The sequence below is a fragment of the Oncorhynchus kisutch genome, linkage group LG15, assembly GCF_002021735.2.
Source record: "Oncorhynchus kisutch isolate 150728-3 linkage group LG15, Okis_V2, whole genome shotgun sequence".
Lineage (NCBI taxonomy): Eukaryota > Metazoa > Chordata > Actinopteri > Salmoniformes > Salmonidae > Oncorhynchus > Oncorhynchus kisutch.
The window spans coordinates 85,606,610-85,626,879 of record NC_034188.2 but is presented as its reverse complement, the minus strand read 5'-3'; the positions used below and the strand labels follow the sequence as shown (position 1 = coordinate 85,626,879).

General features: G+C 44.7%; 2 protein-coding genes across 2 annotated transcripts; both read right to left on the bottom strand.

Moving 5' to 3' along the window:
- Positions 1 to 323: 323 nt before the first annotated feature.
- Positions 324 to 5,137, bottom strand: LOC109906129 (extracellular calcium-sensing receptor-like). The gene is made up of 11 exons (XM_031789434.1): positions 4,873 to 5,137; positions 4,472 to 4,763; positions 3,855 to 4,097; positions 3,604 to 3,702; positions 3,120 to 3,435; positions 2,864 to 3,036; positions 2,478 to 2,708; positions 1,974 to 2,097; positions 1,686 to 1,879; positions 1,301 to 1,579; positions 324 to 1,164 (listed from the first exon to the last, which is right to left on the bottom strand). The coding sequence occupies exons 1-11, from the start codon at positions 5,100 to 5,102 to the stop codon at positions 736 to 738; spliced, it is 2,610 nt and encodes an 869-aa protein (XP_031645294.1). The 5' UTR covers positions 5,103 to 5,137; the 3' UTR covers positions 324 to 735.
- Positions 5,138 to 12,412: 7,275 nt separating this feature from the next.
- LOC109906128 (extracellular calcium-sensing receptor-like) lies at positions 12,413 to 19,927 on the bottom strand. The gene is made up of 9 exons (XM_020503788.2): positions 19,311 to 19,927; positions 18,929 to 19,217; positions 18,664 to 18,750; positions 18,432 to 18,539; positions 17,691 to 18,332; positions 17,278 to 17,508; positions 14,983 to 15,106; positions 14,415 to 14,887; positions 12,413 to 14,325 (listed from the first exon to the last, which is right to left on the bottom strand). Exons 1-9 carry the CDS (start codon positions 19,544 to 19,546, stop codon positions 13,882 to 13,884), a joined length of 2,634 nt encoding a protein of 877 aa, XP_020359377.1. The 5' UTR covers positions 19,547 to 19,927; the 3' UTR covers positions 12,413 to 13,881.
- Positions 19,928 to 20,270: the final 343 nt, after the last annotated feature.

Below are 20,270 nucleotides of genomic sequence, written 5' to 3'. Positions count from 1 at the left end.
CTGCATCGGTCTAGCCACAGATGGCTGCAACACAGCTTTATTCTAAAAATGACTAAATAGTTATTTTCCCGTCGTAAATCTACACACAATACCCCACAATGACAAAGCAAAAATTGGTTTTTAGAAATTAATGCAAATTTATATAAAAAAACTGAGCTGTCGCAGATACATAATTTTCAGACCCTTAACTCAGTACATTGTTGAAGTACTTTTGGCAGTGATTACAGCCTTGAGTCTTCTTGGGTATAAAGAGGGAGTGATCGGGAGTGGAGAGGTTCCCACAGTGGGTAAGCAGACAGTGGAATGTGCCTGTTTTCATTTTGGTATATGATGAGGGACACACACTCACACATAAACACACACACATTGACTGGGTGACGAAGGAATCTGTAAGGGGTCTGTAAGTTCTGTCAGACTGTCAGACTCAATACTAACTCTTCCAGCATGAGTAGACACTACGTAAACTTTATTGGCATTGTTCAATAAGACGTGTTTATTCCTGACACATTATAAGAACACTAATATTAACAAAGTAATATAGTGAAGGAATAGCAGGAAAATTATGTTTCCAAACAGAATGGACATTCCCCTGTTGATTATCGACGAGCCCTAAATCACGATATGAGCATGTGTAAGTTAATATTTGGACATCATGTGTTTCTTGGTGGTTTCTATTTGGACATCATGTGTTTCTTGGTGGTTTCTAATTGGACATCATGTGTTTCTTGGTGGTTTCTATTTGGACATCATGTGTTTCTTGGTGTTTCTCTCTGGTCTCAGGAGGATGATGAAACATTTTGGAGCAAACAGACAGAACAGCAGCCCAAAGCTGGAGGCCAGGATGGCAAAGATCTCTACAGCTACTGTGTACTTCCCAGGAGAGCTGACGTAGGCAGGGATGAAGGAGATCCACACGGAACAGAAGATCAGCATGCTGAAGGTGATGAACTTGGCCTCATTAAAGTTGTCTGGGAGTTTCCTGGCCAGGAAGGCTAAGAGGAGACAGAGGGAGGCCAGCAGGCCGATGTAGCCCAGCACCAGAGAGAAGCCGACCACAGAACCCACCTCACACTCCAGGACGACCCTCGGGCCCCGACCCTCTCTGCCCCTCCTCTCAGCAGGTCGGGGTGGAGCTAAGGCCAGCCACAGCACACAGATCAGCACCTGTTTAAGGGAACGGAGGTGGATGGAAAACTAGTTATCTTGAGTTATCTTAACGAGTTATCTTGAAAACAAATAATATGATCAATGAAGGAAACAACTACATTCCTAAAGAATATAGTAAAAACTAGATGTTCACCTGGATAAGTGTGCAGAGTGAGATACCCATCCTCTGCTGGGTGGGGCTGAAGTATCTCATCAGGTTCTCTCCAGGCAGAGTGGCCCTGAAGGCCACCAGCACCACCACAGTCCTGCTGAGCAGACAGGAGATGCAGAACACAAAGCTTATACCAAACAGGGTGTGTCTCAACATGCATGTCCACGGCTTCGGCCGGCCAATGAAAACCAAGGCACACAGGAAGCAGAGCTTGAGTGACAGCAGGAGCAGGAAGCTGAGCTCAGAGTTGTTGGCTTTCACCTGTAAAGAGACAGAAAATGATAATTTAGACAGAAGTCCCATCCTTATATGACACAATCTCATCTCTGTCCAGTACCTCTTTATATGATCATATGATTCAACTCACCAGGGCCGTGTGACGGTGGTAGAGGAAGGTGGCCAGGGCACCGGCTGTGAGTGTTGCCCCGGAAACTGAGATGACAGACAGGATGACCCCCATGGTGTCGCTGTAGGAGAGGAAGTCCACCAGCTGGGGGATGCAGGCCGTACGATCAGGGTTGGACCAGAACCGCTCTGGACACCTAATACACTCAACTGACCCTGATAGAGAAGGAAGAAGAATGAGGAGTCCAAATCAGGACCAATCAGGGTTGAGGAAAAATATTAATTGGAATCAGAACAGTTGATAGACTACCTGTTGTGTTGCTGATCTCTCCCTCAGCACAGGACAGACAGTCAAAGCAGCACACAGGCCTCCCCTTCTGTACCGCACGCCTGGTACCAGGGGAACAGTCAGCACTGCATACAGACACAGGGACCTACCAGAGGGGGGAGAGGAAGAAGTTATCAACATCATCATCATCATTGCTATTATCATCATTATTAAACACAGACACAGACAGGCTCGCTGGGCCCCTGTGGGGACTATGCCAGGACAATGACCACACAAATATCTCACGTTCAGAATCATGTTGATGATAGAGCTTTCTGTCTCAGATAAAGTCCAACTGTTATTTTTTTGTTTTTTTTCCAGCTTTCTCTCTTCTGTATGTCTGCCTCAGGGTGATTAACTCAATACATCTCACACTCAAACACACACACACACACACACACACACACACACACACACACACACACACACACACACACACACACACACACACACACACACACACACACCAAACTGAACAGTTCTAACCTCATCTCCGCTGCCCCCACCCCACACCACTTTATCCATGTCGATGTGAAACTGGTCGTCTGATCCCTCAGAGGACAGAAAATGTCCGACCTGGACAAACTCTGCCGTCCCCTCGGGGGTCACATGCCAGTTGATGATGTCATAAGAGGCAGGCGGATCACCATTCATGTCGAAGTGGAAAGATTCCCCCACAGGAGTACTGAAGTTCACTCCCCTCAGGTAATGAACAATCTGAAAGAGAAAAGGGCATTTGAACAGGATTAAGAGTTAGAACCAGTTGTGGCTTTTGTTCTTCAGTATTCAAACCTTACAAAGTGTTTTCACTATATCCTGACTGGAAACATTAGTGTTCTTAACTTGAAAACAGATCAACATGTTATTCTCACCTGGCTGGGCTGAAGCTTCCTGATATCAGGGCACTGTCCACCATTAAAGACTCCGTCCCCTGGTCGACAGGCCATCATATCCTGTATGGCGTAGGCGATGGCGTACACAGCCTTGTACACATTATAGCTGGCTCTCAGCTGAGACACGTCAGCATACTGGCTCTCCCCCTCACCTAGGATTGACACTTTATTTTACTGAGATAACATTGGGAATCAGGACAAAAAATGTGAGCTTTAGGTGTAAAGTCTCCCTCACGTATGACCTCTGACCCAGTACACTGTCGCCTGGACGGCAGTGTCAAGCTGGGGTAAACCCCCAGAGAACACACAAACATCTCTTCCCACAATTCCCTCAGGAAGGGGTCGGACTTCTGGTAGTCCCCGTCTGGATGGAGGCGTGTTAGGAAAGGCCCCAAGCCGGGAATTTCAGCTTTCTTCAGGGCAAAACCGATTGTCCCGGCAAGAGAGGGCAGGTTTTTTGGGGCGGCGATAGTAGAGAAAGTGACCCAGGCCTCTGAGGCAATCCACTGCTTATCTGTAATGTTCTGACGGACAACCTCTTCCATCAGGGCCTGGAGAATGAAATTGTTAAAAAGATCAAGATAGTCAAGATGAAATGCATGATTATCAATTAGGAAATGATTGTGTCTGTAAAGGGCATCAAGATACAGTAAGACACAAGGACACTGATACAGCTGTGTTACAAATCATTGACAATACTCTGACTGGTAACTGCTCACCCCTGAATGACCTGCGAATCCAACAAATGCCACCACCACTCTGGCAGTAGATCCTCTGATGGTGTCTGCAATGTGCCTGATCTTTCTCTTAGATGGTAACTTGGGGATGACCATCAGTGAGAGAAAGGGAAGAGTGTCAGAGAAAATCAGATAGAGCGTTTCTATTAGATTAGAAAAGAGGGGGAGTCAGAGTGAAAGAGCCGAGAGCAAAAGAGAGAGTATACTGTCAGATCATCAGAGTGAGGTCGTACCTTGGGGAGGACCTCAGAGTAGGCGACACACACCCCAGATCCCTGGAGCTCTTGGAGAAGCACCTGAACCCCAAACTTGCCATAGTCACCATCCTCTGACACCAGTCCCACCCACACCCAGCCCAGCTGACGCAGCAGCTTGGCCATGCCCCGAGCCTGGAAGGCATCGCTGGGTACAGTACGGAAGAATGAGGGGTACCTCCAGGTGTCACTCAAACATGCACAAGTGGCAAAGTAACTCACCTGGGAGAGAAGAGAGTGAGAGAGAGAGAGAGAGAGAGAGAGAGAGGGAGAGAGAGAGAGAGAGAGAGAGAGAGAGAGAGAGAGAGAGAGAGAGAGAGAGACAGAGAGAGAGAGAGAGAGAGAGAGAGAGAGAGAGAGGGAGAGAGAGAGAGAGAGAGAGAGAGAGGGAGAGAGGGAGAGAGAAAGAGAGAGAGAGAGAGAGATCATTGCCTGTAGAGCTCCAAAATAGACAATGAGACAGAGAATTATAATTTGTAAGAGGCAGATGGAGAAGGAAGTAAACTTTAGAGAGAGGGAAATCTAGAAAGAGATTGAAATGTAATGTGAAAAGAGTCATCATCTCATCCCAACCTGTTATCCAACCCCTGCCTCACCATGGGTAAATCAAACGGCCCGAGGGTCTGTGCCACGACCATGGAAGCTGAGGAACGGGCATCCCCTATAATGACGGGAACCTCAGGGGTAGTGCCACATTCTGTGCCCACCACGGAGGTCTCCTTGCCGGTCACCATGGCTAGGGCTGCCCCCAGGGTGGTGCCCTCTGACCGGCATGTGTCAGAAGCCAGGAACCCCAGGGTGAGGTTAGGCAGGAGGGCTGGGTCACGGTTAATCTCCTCCACAGCAAAGATCATAGTCTGGAGCCAGCGGTAAGCACGCTGGTTGAACCTGACAGACGGAAGAAAGGAAGAAACATTGAGATAGGAGGTAGCTGAATACACATTACCTTCAGGTGAAAACACAATGACAAAATGCTGTTATCACACAAGCTGCATACATTGTACAGGTAGAATTTCCCTTAATGCTCCTGAACTCCTGCTCTGGCAGAGGGGCTTCCACATGGATGGGGAACAGGCCCCCAATGACCACATCTCCTGCCCGATAAACACTGCCGGAGACGGGCTTAGCTTCCAGCCGACAAGCCCCCTCTCCACCTCCATCCAGACCCCAGACACACCCAGGGACATGGAGACAGTAGAGCAGCCACAGCCAACCACACAGGCTCATCACCTGGAGAGAGACAAGTCTGAAGACTGGGAGAGTTCTGTCACCTGTTGGAGAGAGACCAAACCAAGACCTTGTAGACAGAACACTCTGTAGACAGAACGATATTAACAAAAAGTGCTAACAATTAAAATATACACCATTCAACACAGACACCTGTAACCAGACATGTGAAACAACAATGATAGACACACAACCTTGTTCTGCTTCTGACCTACCTGGCAACAGTAAATCTTATCCTGGTGAGACAGACAGACAGACAGACAGACAGAGAGAGAGAGAGAGAGAGAGAGACAGGATGAGTGTCTGTCAGTCTGGTATCTCCTGCAGAGAGTGTGAGAGTGAAAGAGGGAGAGGAAGAGGAGAGAAGGGGAGCTGCTGATATAGGGAGAAATGAGCCCGCGGCTAAAAAACAAGCACACAGCCACCAGGGGGTGCTTGTAGGGAGGGAGGGGCAGGAGGGGGTTAATTGGGGACTTGTTATTGGAGGATAACTTGGGGAGCAGGTAATTGGGGGTAATTGGAGAAAGCCTGTGAGGGTGATGTTATTGAAGGTAATGTGTAGTACAGGAGATACAGTATCTGTTCTTCAACAACATCTGATGGATCCATTCAGACAGATATTACATTATACTGTACTATTTTCATTATACCTTTATTTAGCTTGGCAAGTCAGTTAAGAACAAATTCTTATTTTCAATGACGGCCTTGTGGGTTTAAACTGCCTTGTTCAGGGGCAGAACGACAGAGTTTTACCTTGTCAGCTCGGGGATTCAATCTTGCAACCTTTCAGTTACTAGTCCAACGCTCTAACCACTAGGCTACTTGCCACCCTTATTAAATCCCCACACCAATAGAAATTCACTTTTCAAGCTGAAAAGTGCCAAGAGTTTTCCCATGATGTTGCACAATGATGTTGGTCGATAAGTTATCGTTTTAATCAAAATATGATACATTTGTTAAAACAGAGTGTGACATACAATGATTTGAGATCCCAGCCGCACAAGCTACATCTGAGATGCGACTTCATCCACCCGGCAAAACTCATCTTGTCCTTCCAGAAGAGAAAACACACATTTCTCCACCGCCAGGGATGCTCAAACCTAAGACACAATGGTATGAGTGAACATTATGACTGGCTCAATATTCAGGAATGCTGTCCATGCACTATCACGCAGCCTTTGCCTATTGGCTATGATGCTGCCTTCAGCATAAGACAACGATGAGGACATCCCCCTTAAGTGTGTACAAGGAACATTACGAATATGCTGAGTACTGGACTTTGTTATTGTTATTTTACCAGGATATTAACACAGAGATGACATCACACCAATGAATGCACAGCGGACAATAATATTCAGGTGTCACACGGACTGAGGCTGCTTCCTTGTTAATCACCCACAATGCATTGAATCCCTACATGGGACAAAACAAATATACCTATATGCGCTGAGTAAATCAAACGTTAGGAACACATTCCTAATATTGAGTTGCCCCCCCACCCCCCTCATTTTTCAATTCGTCGGGGCATGGACTCTACAAGGTTCCGAAAGCGTTTCACAGGGATGCTGGCCCATGTTAACTCCAATGCTTCCCACAGTTGTGTCAAGTTGGCTGGATGTCCTTTGGGTGGTGGACCATTCTTGATACACACTGGAAACTGTTGGAAATTAATAACCCAGCAACTGTTGCAGTTCTTGACACAAACCATTGCACCTGGCACCTACTACCATACCCTGTTCAAAGGCACTTACATCTTTTGTCTTGCCCATTTACCCTTTGAATGGCACACATACACAATCCATGTCTCAATTGTCTCAAGGCTTGAAAATAATTATTTAACCTGTCTCCTCCCGTTGATTTACGCTGATTGAAGTGGATTCAACAAGTGACATCAATAAGGTCAATCTATGTCAGTCTATGTCATAGAAAGAGCAGGTGTTCTTAATGTTTTGTACACTCAGTGTAAGTTGGAAGCTATTCCCATACAATTTGTTTGTTTGTTGCGACTGCTAAGGAGAGATGGCCAGTCCCATACGAGCGAGTACACAATTGCTTTTGTTTATTTTTCTTCCTGTTGATTTGTGTCCTCCTTTTTGTTTCGGGTAAGCTTTCAAATTTATCTCCCAGGGAGGACTTGGCCTACAGGGCATGGGGGCTAGGGAGAAGGGGTTAGGGAAGGGGGGCTAGAGATTGTGGGGCTAGGAAGGTGGGGTTAGGGAAGGGGAGGCTAGGGATGTGGGGTCAAGGAAGGGGGGGCAAGGGAGGTTACACCAAACAGACATAAAACACTTTTCATGAAACGTCCTCCTGAATCGATTTTGCATTATTACATACACCTCTATTTTCTCAAATTAAGAAAATAGGATTGCAGAACCATTTGTACAAAGTGGCTGCTTTTTCATCATTCTTTTTCATCATCCCCAAACAAAACTTAAGGATTGGCCCCTTTCTTTAAATTTTCACCTAAAATGACATAACCAAATCTAGCAGCCTGTAGCTCAGGCCCTGAAGCAAAGATATGCATTTTTCTTGGTACAATTTGAAAGGAAACCCTGAAGTTTGTGGAAACGTGAAAGGAATGTAGGAGAATATAACATATTGGATCTGGTAAAAGATAATACATAGAAAAAAAACTGTTTTTAAATTTGTTTTTGTACCATCATCTTTGAAATGCAAGACAAAGGCCATAATGTATTATTCCAGCCCAGGTGCAATTTAGATATTGGCCACTAGATGGCAGCAGTGTATGTGCAAAGGTTTAGACTGATCCAATGAACCATTGTATTTTTGTTCAAATTGTGGTATAAAGACTGTCCAAATGTGCCTAATTTGTTTATTAATAACTTTTCATGTTCAAAACTGTGCACTCTCCTCAAACAATATCATGGTATTCTTTCACTGTAATAGCTACTGTAAATTGGACAGTTCAGTTTGATTAACCAGAATTTAAGCTTTCTGCCAATATCAGATATGTCTATGTCCTGTGAAAGTTTCTTGTTAATTACAACCTCATGCTAATCACATCAGCCTACATTAGCCCCAACCGTCCCACAGGGGACCCACCAATCCTGAAGAAGTGAATATCTATTGTCAAAATTAATATATTGCCATGGCAGAATTTCTGTAGTTCAATGCTTCCCATGTTTCCCCTTCTGTCTATTGGGATAAAATGTGCGGTTTCAAAATTCATATGGTATATGGTAAGCGAACCCGGATAAAATGATCAAACCCAACAAAGATGGAAAGACGTAGGAAACTGTAAATGGAATTTCCAGGCACTAGCATTTCACCCCATCCTAAATTCATTTAGACATAATTCTTCCTCCCTCTAGCTCAGTATATAGAGAAGTATGGTGTCTCATGTTGCCCTGGAAGAGGTGGTCTTCACTGATATATTCCTTAACCCTAGAACCGCTGGGCCTCCCTTCACGCTAATGAGCAGTCAGTCTAACCGTAACATTCTAACAGTGTAAATAGTATATTTAATATACGCAATCGCAAACATAATAATTTGGTTGTTTATGAAGGCCTTGGTTAATAACATTAGAATACAATTTTATTTATTTATTTTGTATTTCACCTTTATTTAACCAGGTAGGCTAGTTGAGAACACCTTTATTTAACCAGGTAGGCAAGTTGAGAACACCTTTATTTAACCAGGTAGGCAAGTTGAGAACACCTTTATTTAACCAGGTAGGCAAGTTGAGAACAAGTTCTCATTTACAATTGCGACCTGGCCAAGATAAAGCAAAGCAGTTCGACACATACAACGACACAGAGTTACACATGGAGTAAAACAAACATACAGTCAATAATACAGTAGAAACAAGTCTATATATGATGTGAGCAAATGAGGTGAGATAAGGGAGGTAAAGGCAAAAAAGGCCATGGTGGCAAAGTAAATACAATATAGCAAGTAAAACACTGGAATGGTAGATTTGCAATGGAAGAATGTGCAAAGTAGAAATAAAAATAATGGGGACCAATGATTGAGACCACTGTGTTCTTGGGGACCTTCAATGATGCAGAAATGTTTTGGTACCCTTCCCCAGATCTGTGCCTCGAAACAATCCTGTCTCGGAGCTCTACAGGCAATTCCTTCAACCTCATGGCTTGGTTTTTGCACTGTCAACTGTGGGACCTTATAAAGACAGGTGTGTTCCTTTCCAAATCATGTCCAATCAATTGAATTTACCACAGGTGGACTCCAATCAAGTTTAAAGAACATTTTAAGTATGATCAATGGAATCAGGATGCACCTGGGTTTCATTTTGAGTCTCATAGCAAAGGCTCTGAATGCTTATGTAAATATAGTATTTCTGGTTTTTTTGTTTTTTTAAAAATAAATTTGCAAAAATTTCTAAAAACCTGTTTTCACTTCAACATTATGCGGTATTGTGATGTCATTATGGGGTATTGTGTGTAGATTGACGAAGAAAACATGTCATTTAATCTATTTTATAATAAGTCTGTAACATATCGACATGTGGAAAAAGTTATGTACTGTATGACCATTTTATAGACGGTATAATTGCATGATGTATTATTTAGTGTTTTGCCAACCGCGCTTCCTGTCTCCCCAAGATGAACATGATGTATTATTTAATGTTTTGCCAACCGCGCTTCCTGTCTCCCCAAGATGAACATGATGTATTATTTAGTGTTTTGCCAACCGCGCTTCCTGTCTCCCCAAGATGAACATGATGTATTATTTAGTATTTTGCCAACCGCGCTTCCTGTCTCCCCAAGATGAACATGATGTATTATTTAGTGTTTTGCCAACCGCGCTTCCTGTCTCCCCAAGATGAACATGATGTATTATTTAGTGTTTTGCCAACCGCGCTTCCTGTCTCCCCAAGATATACATGATGTATTATTTAGTATTTTGCCAACCGCGCTTCCTGTCTCCCCAAGATGAACATGATGTATTATTTAGTGTTTTGCCAACCGCGCTTCCTGTCTCCCCAAGATGAACATGATGTATTATTTAGTGTTTTGCCAACCGCGCTTCCTGTCTCCCCAAGATGAACATGATGTATTATTTAGTGTTTTGCCAACCGCGCTTCCTGTCTCCCCAAGATGAACATGATGTATTATTTAGTGTTTTGCCAACCGCGCTTCCTGTCTCCCCAAGATGAACATGATGTATTATTTAGTGTTTTGCCAACCGCGCTTCCTGTCTCCCCAAGATGAACATGATGTATTATTTAGTGTTTTGCCAACCGCGCTTCCTGTCTCCCCAAGATGAACATGATGTATTATTTAGTGGTTTGCCAACCGCGCTTCCTGTCTCCCCAAGATGAAGGACTTTTAACACTGACGTTTTGCTTCACTACACACTCAACTGCTTTCATTGGTGTCACATTAGCTAGAAACCACAAGTGTCTATCCAGATAATGAAAAGGCACATGAGACATTCAATTCAAGGAACTTACAAAATAGTTACATAACATTTGCAGTGTGCATGATTATAAGCCAAGTCATTGTAGCCTTTCATTTCACTTCCCCTGTGAGAACCATGAGCAACGGACTGACTTGAAATGTAATTGAAGAATGACTGTGACACTGAAGTTAATCACTCTAATTTCTACAGGCGCTGAGAACATAAGGTCACACATGTCATCCTATTATCACTCTGGCCTCACTCATCTCTCTGGGCTCTCCCATCACTCTGGCCTCACTTATCACTCTGGCCTCTCCTATCACTCTAGTCTCTCCCATCACTCTGGCCTCACTCATCACTCTGGCTTCACTCATCACTCTGGCCTCACTCATCACTCTAGTCTCTCCCATCACTCTGGCTTCACTTATCACTCTGGCCTCTCCTATCACTCTAGTCTCTCCCATCACTCTGGCTTCACTTATCACTCTGGCCTCTCCTATCACTCTAGTCTCTCCCATCACTCTGGCTTCACTCATCACTCTGGCCTCTCCTATCACTCTAGTCTCTCCCATCACTCTGGCCTCACTCATCACTCTGGCCTCACTCATCACTCTGTCCTCAATCATCACTCTGACCTCACTCATCCCTCTAGTCTCTCCCATCACTCTGGCCTCACTCATAACTCTGGCCTCACTCATCACTCTGGCCTCACTCATCACTCTAGGCTCTCCCATCACTCTGGCCTCACTTATCACTCTGGCCTCTCCTATCACTCTAGTCTCTCCCATCACTCTGGCTTCACTTATCACTCTGGCCTCACTCATCACTCTAGTCTCTCCCATCTCTCTGGCCTCACTTATCACTCTGGTCTCTCCTATCACTCTAGTCTCTCCCATCACTCTGGCCTCACTCATCACTCTGGCCTCACTCATCACTCTGGCCTCACTCATCACTCTGGCCTCACTCATCACTCTGGCCTCTCTCATCACTCTGGCCTCACTCATCACTCTGGCCTCACTCATCACTCTGGCCTCACTCATCACTTTGGCCTGTGTTAGCCTGCATGGCTACAGCCTATACAGCCTGGCCTCCAGTGACCGAGCTTCTCAGATCCACTCTCCTACCAGAGAGCTGTGTGAAGGTACTTCTATGTTTCTTAAACCCATGAAATACTATCAAATCAGGGGCCAGGGTCTAGGAGGCAGGCAGGGGTTGCTTTAACTGACTCTGAGGAGGGACAACAGCAGTCTCCTGTGGTAGATGTCTGACTCTGAGGAGGGACAACAGCAGTCTCCTGTGGTAGATAACTGACTCTGAGAAGGGACAACAGCACACTCCTGTGGTAGATAACTGACTCTGAGGAGGGACAACAGAACACTCCTGTGGTAGATGACTGATTCTGAGGAGGGACAACAGAACACTCCTGTGGTAGATAACTGACTCTGAGGAGGGACAACAGAACACTGTACTCGAGTAAAGGCTTAACTGTATAAACCACAGAGACAGAATGCAATATGGAATTGTATTAAATAGTTTCGGGTATGGCCTCCAAGGAATGCTTCTCAGAGCTAGATGCCTTTTGTTGGGCAGCTGGGATTGAACCCTCCCCCCCCCTCAACACTGAGGAAGGGAGTTCCAATGTAGGGTCTTTATTAAGGCTATTATAGCTGCTGGTGGTGGGGAGATGGATGGATGTTGAAAACTGAAAAACAGCAAGTGATAGAGCATGGATAAACCTCCCAAGATGTCACCCATTGGTTGAGAGAAGAAGGTGATAATTGCCAGAGTGAGCCCATTGGTTGAACAGCAAGCGTGAGGATTGTGCATTGTTGTGCCTTGCTTATAGACTATAAGGTCAATGGGTGAATGACATTCAACACATGGCTAATAGGGTGGAGGAGGAGAAACAAGACGCTATGATTATATACGTTTTTTAAATGTAACCTTTATTTAACTAGGCAAGTCATTTAGGAACAAATACTTATTTACAATGATGGTCTACCCCGGACGACACTGTGCACCGCCCTACGGGACACCCAATCCCAACCAGATGTGAACCAGGGACTGTAATAACACCTCTTGCGCTGGTATTACAGTGCCTTAGACCCCTGCGCCACTCTGGAGAACATCATGATGTTGACATGTTTGTATTCATTCTCACTGTGATGATGACATGTTTCTTTTCATTCTCACTGTGATGATGACATGTTTCTTTTCATTCTCACTGTGATGATGACATGTTTGTTTTCATTCTCACTGTGATGATGACATGTTTCTTTTCATTCTCACTGTGATGATGACATGTTTCTTTTCATTCTCACTGTGATGATGACACGTTTGTGTTCATTCTCACTGTGATAATGACACGTTTGTGTTCATTCTCACTGTGATGATGACATGTTTCTTTTCATTCTCACTGTGATGATGACACGTTTGTGTTCATTCTCACTGTGATGATGACATGTTTCTTTTCATTCTCACTGTGATGATGACACGTTTGTGTTCATTCTCACTGTGATGATGACATGTTTCTTTTCATTCTCACTGTGATGATGACACGTTTGTGTTCATTCTCACTGTGATGATGACATGTTCGTTTTCATTCTCACTGTGATGATGACACGTTTGTATTCATTCCCACTATGCCCCTAGAATAGGAAACAAAAGGTATTATTACACATACTAGATATAGTTAAATGACCATTCAGACTTCCTGATTGAACTTCCTGAAACTACATTATAATTTCCACACAATCTAAATCAGGGAGGGGCCACAAAAAAATCTGAACTCATGTGGGGCAGCAGTAGCTCGCGGTCTGCCTACCCACATCCATACCCACACATGCAGTAGTCTTTTCTGAGGGCCCTACGTTACATTTTGTTGGGAGGACAATTCTTCTTCTTTTTTGACAGCAGAGAAAAAGTTGTATATATCTATACATTTTGCATTGGGCGTAGAGAAATTGGTGCAGTTTTAAAGCAAGTTTCTTGCAATTCTACACATTTTCCCATGTGGCAGAGAGAAGATTTAGCAATTTTACAGCTATTTTCCTGTAATTCCACAAATTTTGCCATAGGTTGTAGAGAAGTGTTGCAGTTTTCAATATGTTAACTGAATGAGAGTGGTAATTTGACCATGATTACTACAATTTTATGATAGCTGGCTAGAGCAATCTAGAAAAACGTTAGCTGCCATGGGCTAATTGAGAGACTGTCAGTGACTGACACAACAACAGGAAAATGCTGACGCTCAACCACATTTCTATATTTCACCTTGTGTATTCTACCATTCTTAATATTCAATATTAAGTTGATAACCTGACTGTCCTAAAAAAAAATGAATTGATCAGTTTTGCAAATTGATCCGCGGGCCTACAAAAGGGGGGGCGGGCCTTGTCAGAATGTCTTGTCAGATTCAGACTTGGCCATGAGGTGTTTCCTGTTGTTCTTCTCAGGCTTCAGCAGAATGATGTAACATTTGGGCAGGAAGAGGCAGGTCAGAAGGCCGAAACTGGAGCCCAGGATGGCGAACACCTCCGTGGCCGTGGAGTACTTCCCAGGAGAGCTGACGTAGGCAGGGACGAAGGCCACCCACACGGCACAGAAGATCAGCATGCTGAAGGTGATGAGCTTGGCCTCGTTGAAGTTGTCTGGGAGTTTTCTGCCCAGGAAGGCTAAGAGGAGACAGAGAGAGGCCAGCAGGCCGATGTAGCCCAGCACAAGGCAGAAGCCCAGGGCTGAGCCCTCATCACATAGGAGGATGACACAGGCACTCTCACGTGTCATCAGTCTGCGTGGGCTGGGAGGGGAAACAGCCAGCCACACAGCACAGATCACCACCTGGAGGAGGAAAATAATTGTTATGTTGATACGTAACAGTCCAACAAGGGTGCATGATATGAAGAGAACAGCTGGGTCAATGTTCCTACCTGGACCAAAGTACAGAGTGAGATGAAGGCTCTCTGCTGTAGAGGCCCAAACCATTTCATGACATTACTACCTGGAAGTGTAGCCCTGAAGGCCATCAACACCACTATTGTTTTCCCCAGAACACAAGAGATGCAGAGGACGAAGGTGATCCCAAACGCTGTGTGGCGCAGCATACAGGACCACTCAGAGGGCCGGCCAATGAAAGTAAGAGAACACAGAAAACACAGAGTCAAGGAGAAGAGCAGCAGGAAGCTCAGCTCAGAGTTGTTGGCCCTGACGATGGGGGTGGCGTGGTGACAGGCGAATATGAGGACGACTGTGGCAGTGCAGAAGGACCCCAGCAGGGCCACGGAGAGCAGAGCCATACCCATTGTGTCACCGTAGGACAGGAAGTCAACCTGCTTGGGGATGCAGGCTGTACACTCCTCATTGGACCAGAACTCAGGTAGGCAGCGAACACACTCTATAGCATCTGGGGAACATGGAGAAGACAAGACATATTTCTGAAGTGAGGCTGGGTTATAACAACACACTCTCGCATCCATACAGGCTGTAGACTGGCCTCACCTGTCTTATTGCTAATCTCCCCTGCTGTACAGACCACACAGTCAAAGCAGCAGACAGGGAAGTGAGGCCTGATGGCCCTCCGAGTGCCTGGAAGACAGCTGCTACTGCATACTGACAGAGGGACCTGGGAGGGAGGGAGATCACACACTGCTTCAGTCAGAATTAAACATGAATGCACAGGAAGAGCAACAGAGATAAACATGAATAAACACGAATGCACACGAGAGCAACAGAGATAAACATGAATAAACATGAATGCACACGAGAGCAACAGAGATAAACATGAATAAACATGAATGCACACGAGAGCAACAGAGATAAACATGAATAAACATGAATGCACACGAGAGCAACAGAGATAAACATGAATTAACATGAATGCACACGAGAGCAACAGAGATAAACATGAATAAACATGAATGCACACGAGAGCAACAGGGATAAACATGAATAAACATGAATGCACACGAGAGCAACAGAGATAAACATGAATAAACATGAATGCACACGAGAGCAACAGAGATAAACATGAATAAACATGGATGCACACGAGAGCAACAGAGATAAACATGAATTAACATGAATGCACACGAGAGCAACAGAGATAAACATGAATTAACATGAATGCACACGAGAGCAACAGAGATAAACATGAATAAACATGAATGCACACGAGAGCAACAGGGATAAACATGAATAAACATGAATGCACACGAGAGCAACAGAGATAAACATGAATTAACATGAATGCACACGAGAGCAACAGAGATAAACATGAATAAACATGAATGCACACGAGAGCAACAGAGATAAACATGAATAAACATGAATGCACACGAGAGCAACAGAGATAAACATGAATTAACATGAATGCACACGAGAGCAACAGAGATAAACATGAATAAACATGAATGCACACGAGAGCAACAGAGATAAACATGAATTAACATGAATGCACACGAGAGCAACATAGATAAACATGAATAAACATGAATGCACACGAGAGCAACAGAGATAAACATGAATAAACATGAATGCACACGAGAGCAACAGAGATAAACATGAATAAACATGAATGCACACGAGAGCAACAGAGATAAACATGAATAAACATGAATGCACACGAGAGCAACAGAGATAAACATGAATAAACATGAATGCACACGAGAGCAACAGAGATAAACATGAATAAACATGAATGCACACGAGAGCAACAGAGATAAACATGAATAAACATGAATGCACACGAGAGCAACAGAGATAAACATGAATAAACATGAATGCACACGAGAGCAACAGAGATAAACATGAATAAACATGAATGCACACGAGAGCAACAGAGATAAACATGAATAAACATGAATGCACACGAGAGCAACAGAGATAAACATGAATTAACATGAATGCACATGAGAGCAACAGAGATAAACATGAATTAACATGAATGCACACGAGAGCAACAGAGATAAACATGAATTAACATGAATGCACACAAGAGCAAAAGAGATAAACATGAATAAACATGAATGCACACGAGAGCAACAGGGATAAACATGAATAAACATGAATGCACACGAGAGCAACAGAGATAAACATGAATTAACATGAATGCACACGAGAGCAACAGAGATAAACATGAATAAACATGAATGCACACGAGAGCAACAGAGATAAACATGAATAAACATGAATGCACACGAGAGCAACAGAGATAAACATGAATTAACATGAATGCACACGAGAGCAACAGAGATAAACATGAATAAACATGAATGCACACGAGAGCAACAGAGATAAACATGAATTAACATGAATGCACACGAGAGCAACATAGATAAACATGAATAAACATGAATGCACACGAGAGCAACAGAGATAAACATGAATAAACATGAATGCACACGAGAGCAACAGAGATAAACATGAATAAACATGAATGCACACGAGAGCAACAGGGATACAATAATAAATACAGATACAGATTCAACTTAATTAATATAAGACCATGTTCTATGACCATAGAATTCAAAAGAATACATCTAAAAAGGAAAACTATACTACTAAATGCAATTTCTTACAACAACAACAAAAATATTTAACAGACATCATAGTTGAATGCAGGTTAATAAAATTACTGTTCTTTGTTGCATCCATCCCTTCCAGCTATTCTTTGAGTCCTCATTTTCTAAGATATTAAATCATATTTTTTTCCAAAGAAATCTAACTAGGTCAGCATTTCTTAAAGAATAATAAGAGATTAAAAGGTAAAAGTTCAGACATTTATGAGAGCCTTACTGTCGTCTGGTTTCCATTCCAGATGATGTCTGTTTTCTGGATGTATAGTTTCTTCCTGCCCAGGCTGGTAGTCTCGTCAAACCTCCCCACTGTGACAAACTTCACCTGGCCCTCTGCCCCCAACTGCCAGTTCACCAGGTCATACACAGCTACTGGGTCCCCGTTCACATCAAACTTAGTCTCATCACCAAACGAGTTAGAGAACTCCACCTTCTTCAGGTAGTGCAGGAGCTGAGGAGAGAAAGACAATCGGGCATACATTCAGAATGTTTCAAATTGAACCATTTGGCTTGTTTAAAACTATTTTTAAAAGTAACTACTTTTCTTACTTAAAACTATATATGAAAGTAAAAGTAACTATTTTTCTTGTTTAAAACATCAGTACATTTTTCTGACCAGTACCAGTCCAGTACCTGCCATGGCTGTATGCTGTCAGTATTTGGGCAGGCATGCAGAGGGAAAGGTCCTCTTCCTGTCTCACAGCTCCTCATAGCATGCAGTGCGTGGGCGATGGCGTACACAGCCTTGTACACATTATAGGATATCCTCAACTGAGACACGTCAGAGTAGATGTTCCTGACACTGCCCAGGTCCTCAGAACCAGAGCACAGAGGTTTACCCCCCTGACTATCTCCACCCCCATCACCCTGCAGGCTACACTTAAACACCTCCTCCCAGAAAGGGCGTAGGAACGGGTCCTCGGAGGCGTCTGGGCTGGAGGGGTGGAGACGCAGCAGGAACTCCTGTAGTCCAGGGATGTGCACAGCTCGGCGGATGGCAAAGCCCATGGAGCCCTGGAGGATGGGGAGGAAGCGGGGAGGGGTGGAGAGAACTGAGGCTGTACTCCAGGCTTCGCTGGCCAGCCACTGCACCCCTGTCAGACCCTGCCGCAGGGCCTCGTCAAACAAAGCGCCAGCATCCTGCTCCAGGGCAAACACAAGAACCACGCCAGCCCCAGAGGACCGAATACGGGCAACGATGGAGGCCATGGCCCCCTCCGCGTGGTTTTTGGGGATGATTTCATGGAGGGCCATGCAGGCACCGAGCCTCTGCACCTATTCAGGTATACTATGGTCATTTAGCAGATACTTTCAGCCATAACACATTCACATTGTGCATTTATCCACAAAAATGATACAGTATATCCCACAAACCTTCTCAGAAAATATTTGTGCTCCCCCACGACCATATGCATCGTCCCCGGCAACCACACCCACCCATTTCCAGCTGAAGTGCTGGACGAGCTGCACCAGAGCATCCACCTGGAATCAGACATTGATGAAGCTTTTCCCAACGCTCAATTGCTACTAGAGTAGAGATTCGATAGGAATTAGATCAGAGAGAGAAAGTGGAGAAGTTAGAGAGTTACATGGAATGAGAAGTCACCTGGAAGAAGTCACTGGGCATGGTCCTGAGGAAGGCTGGGAACTCTGCCTTGTTACTGAGACATGCACAGCTAGAGAAATAACTGACCTGAGAGAGAGAGAGAGAGAGAGAGAGAGAGAGAGAGAGAGAGAGAGAGAGAGAGAGAGAGAGAGAGAGAGAGATTAGAGGAAGAAGTAACTCTACAGCCAATGTACTTCTGTTAGTAACACCCTAAAACTGTGAAGAGTAGTGCATACTGTTAATTGTAAGTGGTTAGTCTGCCTACCTGAGGTAATCTGAAGACTCCCAGGAAGCGAGCCACCACCAGAGACAGAGTGGAACCTCCATCCCCGATGACCACTGGAACCAGGCCATGACAGGATCCCCCCTCCACCTCTCCTTCCCCTTCTCCCCCCATCAGTTCCACAGAAGCCCTCAAGGCGTGGTAAGGAGTACTGCACGAATCATATATCTTATATCCCAGAGTGAAGTTGGGGAGCAGATGATCATCTCTGTTGATCTCTTCGATGGCAAACATCATGGTCTGCATCCAGCGGAATGTCCGGAAGTTAAACCTGCGTGGGAGAGGAGAGGACAGAGGGATGAGCCTTACATTGAATCCTTTTATGGTGACGGCCCTAGTCTAGAGAACTAACTCAGACCCTCACCCGGTGCAGCGTGAGCGGGCTGGTTTGGAGGTGAAGAAGAAGTCAGGCTGCATCACCATGTCATGGAGGGAGAAGAGGCCCCCTAGCATCACATTCCCGTCCCTCTGTAGCACAGGCAGGGCAGAGGGACCCACCATCGGTCTACACTGCTGAAGCTTGGACTGAGGCTGGGAGGAGATTAGACAGAAGAACTCCAAGCACAGCACTGTCACACAAAGGAACCCTGACCTCTTCATTGTCTCCTCACTGCCACCATTTGCTCAGATAAGTCAAAAATCTATGTACCAGTTTATAACTTGTACATCCAAAAAAGTCACACCAAGACTTTGACGGTTCCTACTGTACTATAATCCATAAGGAGACATAGAATCAAGCCATGCAGTAAAGAGAGTTGTTAACTCACTACAACAGCCTGCATGTTGTTAACTCACTACAACAGCCTGCGTTCCCATGAAGAGAGATTCCTCCAGTTTTAGAAAACACACCCTAATAAACTGTAACATATTGCATATCCTCATAAAGTCCAAGAATTCACCTGTCCAACTGCCAAAGACATACATCCATGCTGAACCCTCAGACAGTACAGCACACAGACACACACACATCCTCACCCACTCATTGTGGGGTCACGGCAAGAGCCCTCTTTATATGTTGCCTACCTGACTGACCCCCCCCCCCCCCCCTCCCCTCCTCTCAGATAGCTCTTATCTCCCCAGGGATGCCGGTCAACGGAAAGACGAGAGCATCTGCCAGTTTCACAGGAAGACAGTGACAATAACAAACAACTGCCATGCACATTGGACCATAATGGAGTGAGACAGGAGACAAACAGCATTTACCATTCTGCCTGAGTGAACCAGCTGATCTTACAGCGATGTGAGGAGGCTCACCTCACCTCCCTGCAGACAGGTACCTGCTATAAGTCTCAGACCTCTAATTTACACACTCCTCAAGGAAGAA

Excerpts from the sequence above, each read along its gene's own strand:
- LOC109906129 (XM_031789434.1), bottom strand. The coding sequence starts at position 5,102 with ATGAGCCTGTGTGGTTGGCTGTGGCTGCTCTACTGTCTCCATGTCCCT. Across the intron at positions 3,703-3,854 it reads ACTCTGAGGTCCTCCCCAAG|TTACCATCTAAGAGAAAGAT; the intron begins GTACGACCTCAC and ends GTCATCCCCAAG. Across the intron at positions 1,580-1,685 it reads ACCACCGTCACACGGCCCTG|GTGAAAGCCAACAACTCTGA; the intron begins GTGAGTTGAATC and ends GTCTCTTTACAG.
- LOC109906128 (XM_020503788.2), bottom strand. The coding sequence starts at position 19,546 with ATGAAGAGGTCAGGGTTCCTTTGTGTGACAGTGCTGTGCTTGGAGTTC. Across the intron at positions 15,107-17,277 it reads GGAATGGAAACCAGACGACA|GTCCCTCTGTCAGTATGCAG; the intron begins GTAAGGCTCTCA and ends CCTCCCTCCCAG. Across the intron at positions 14,326-14,414 it reads CACTCTGTACTTTGGTCCAG|GTGGTGATCTGTGCTGTGTG; the intron begins GTAGGAACATTG and ends TTCCTCCTCCAG.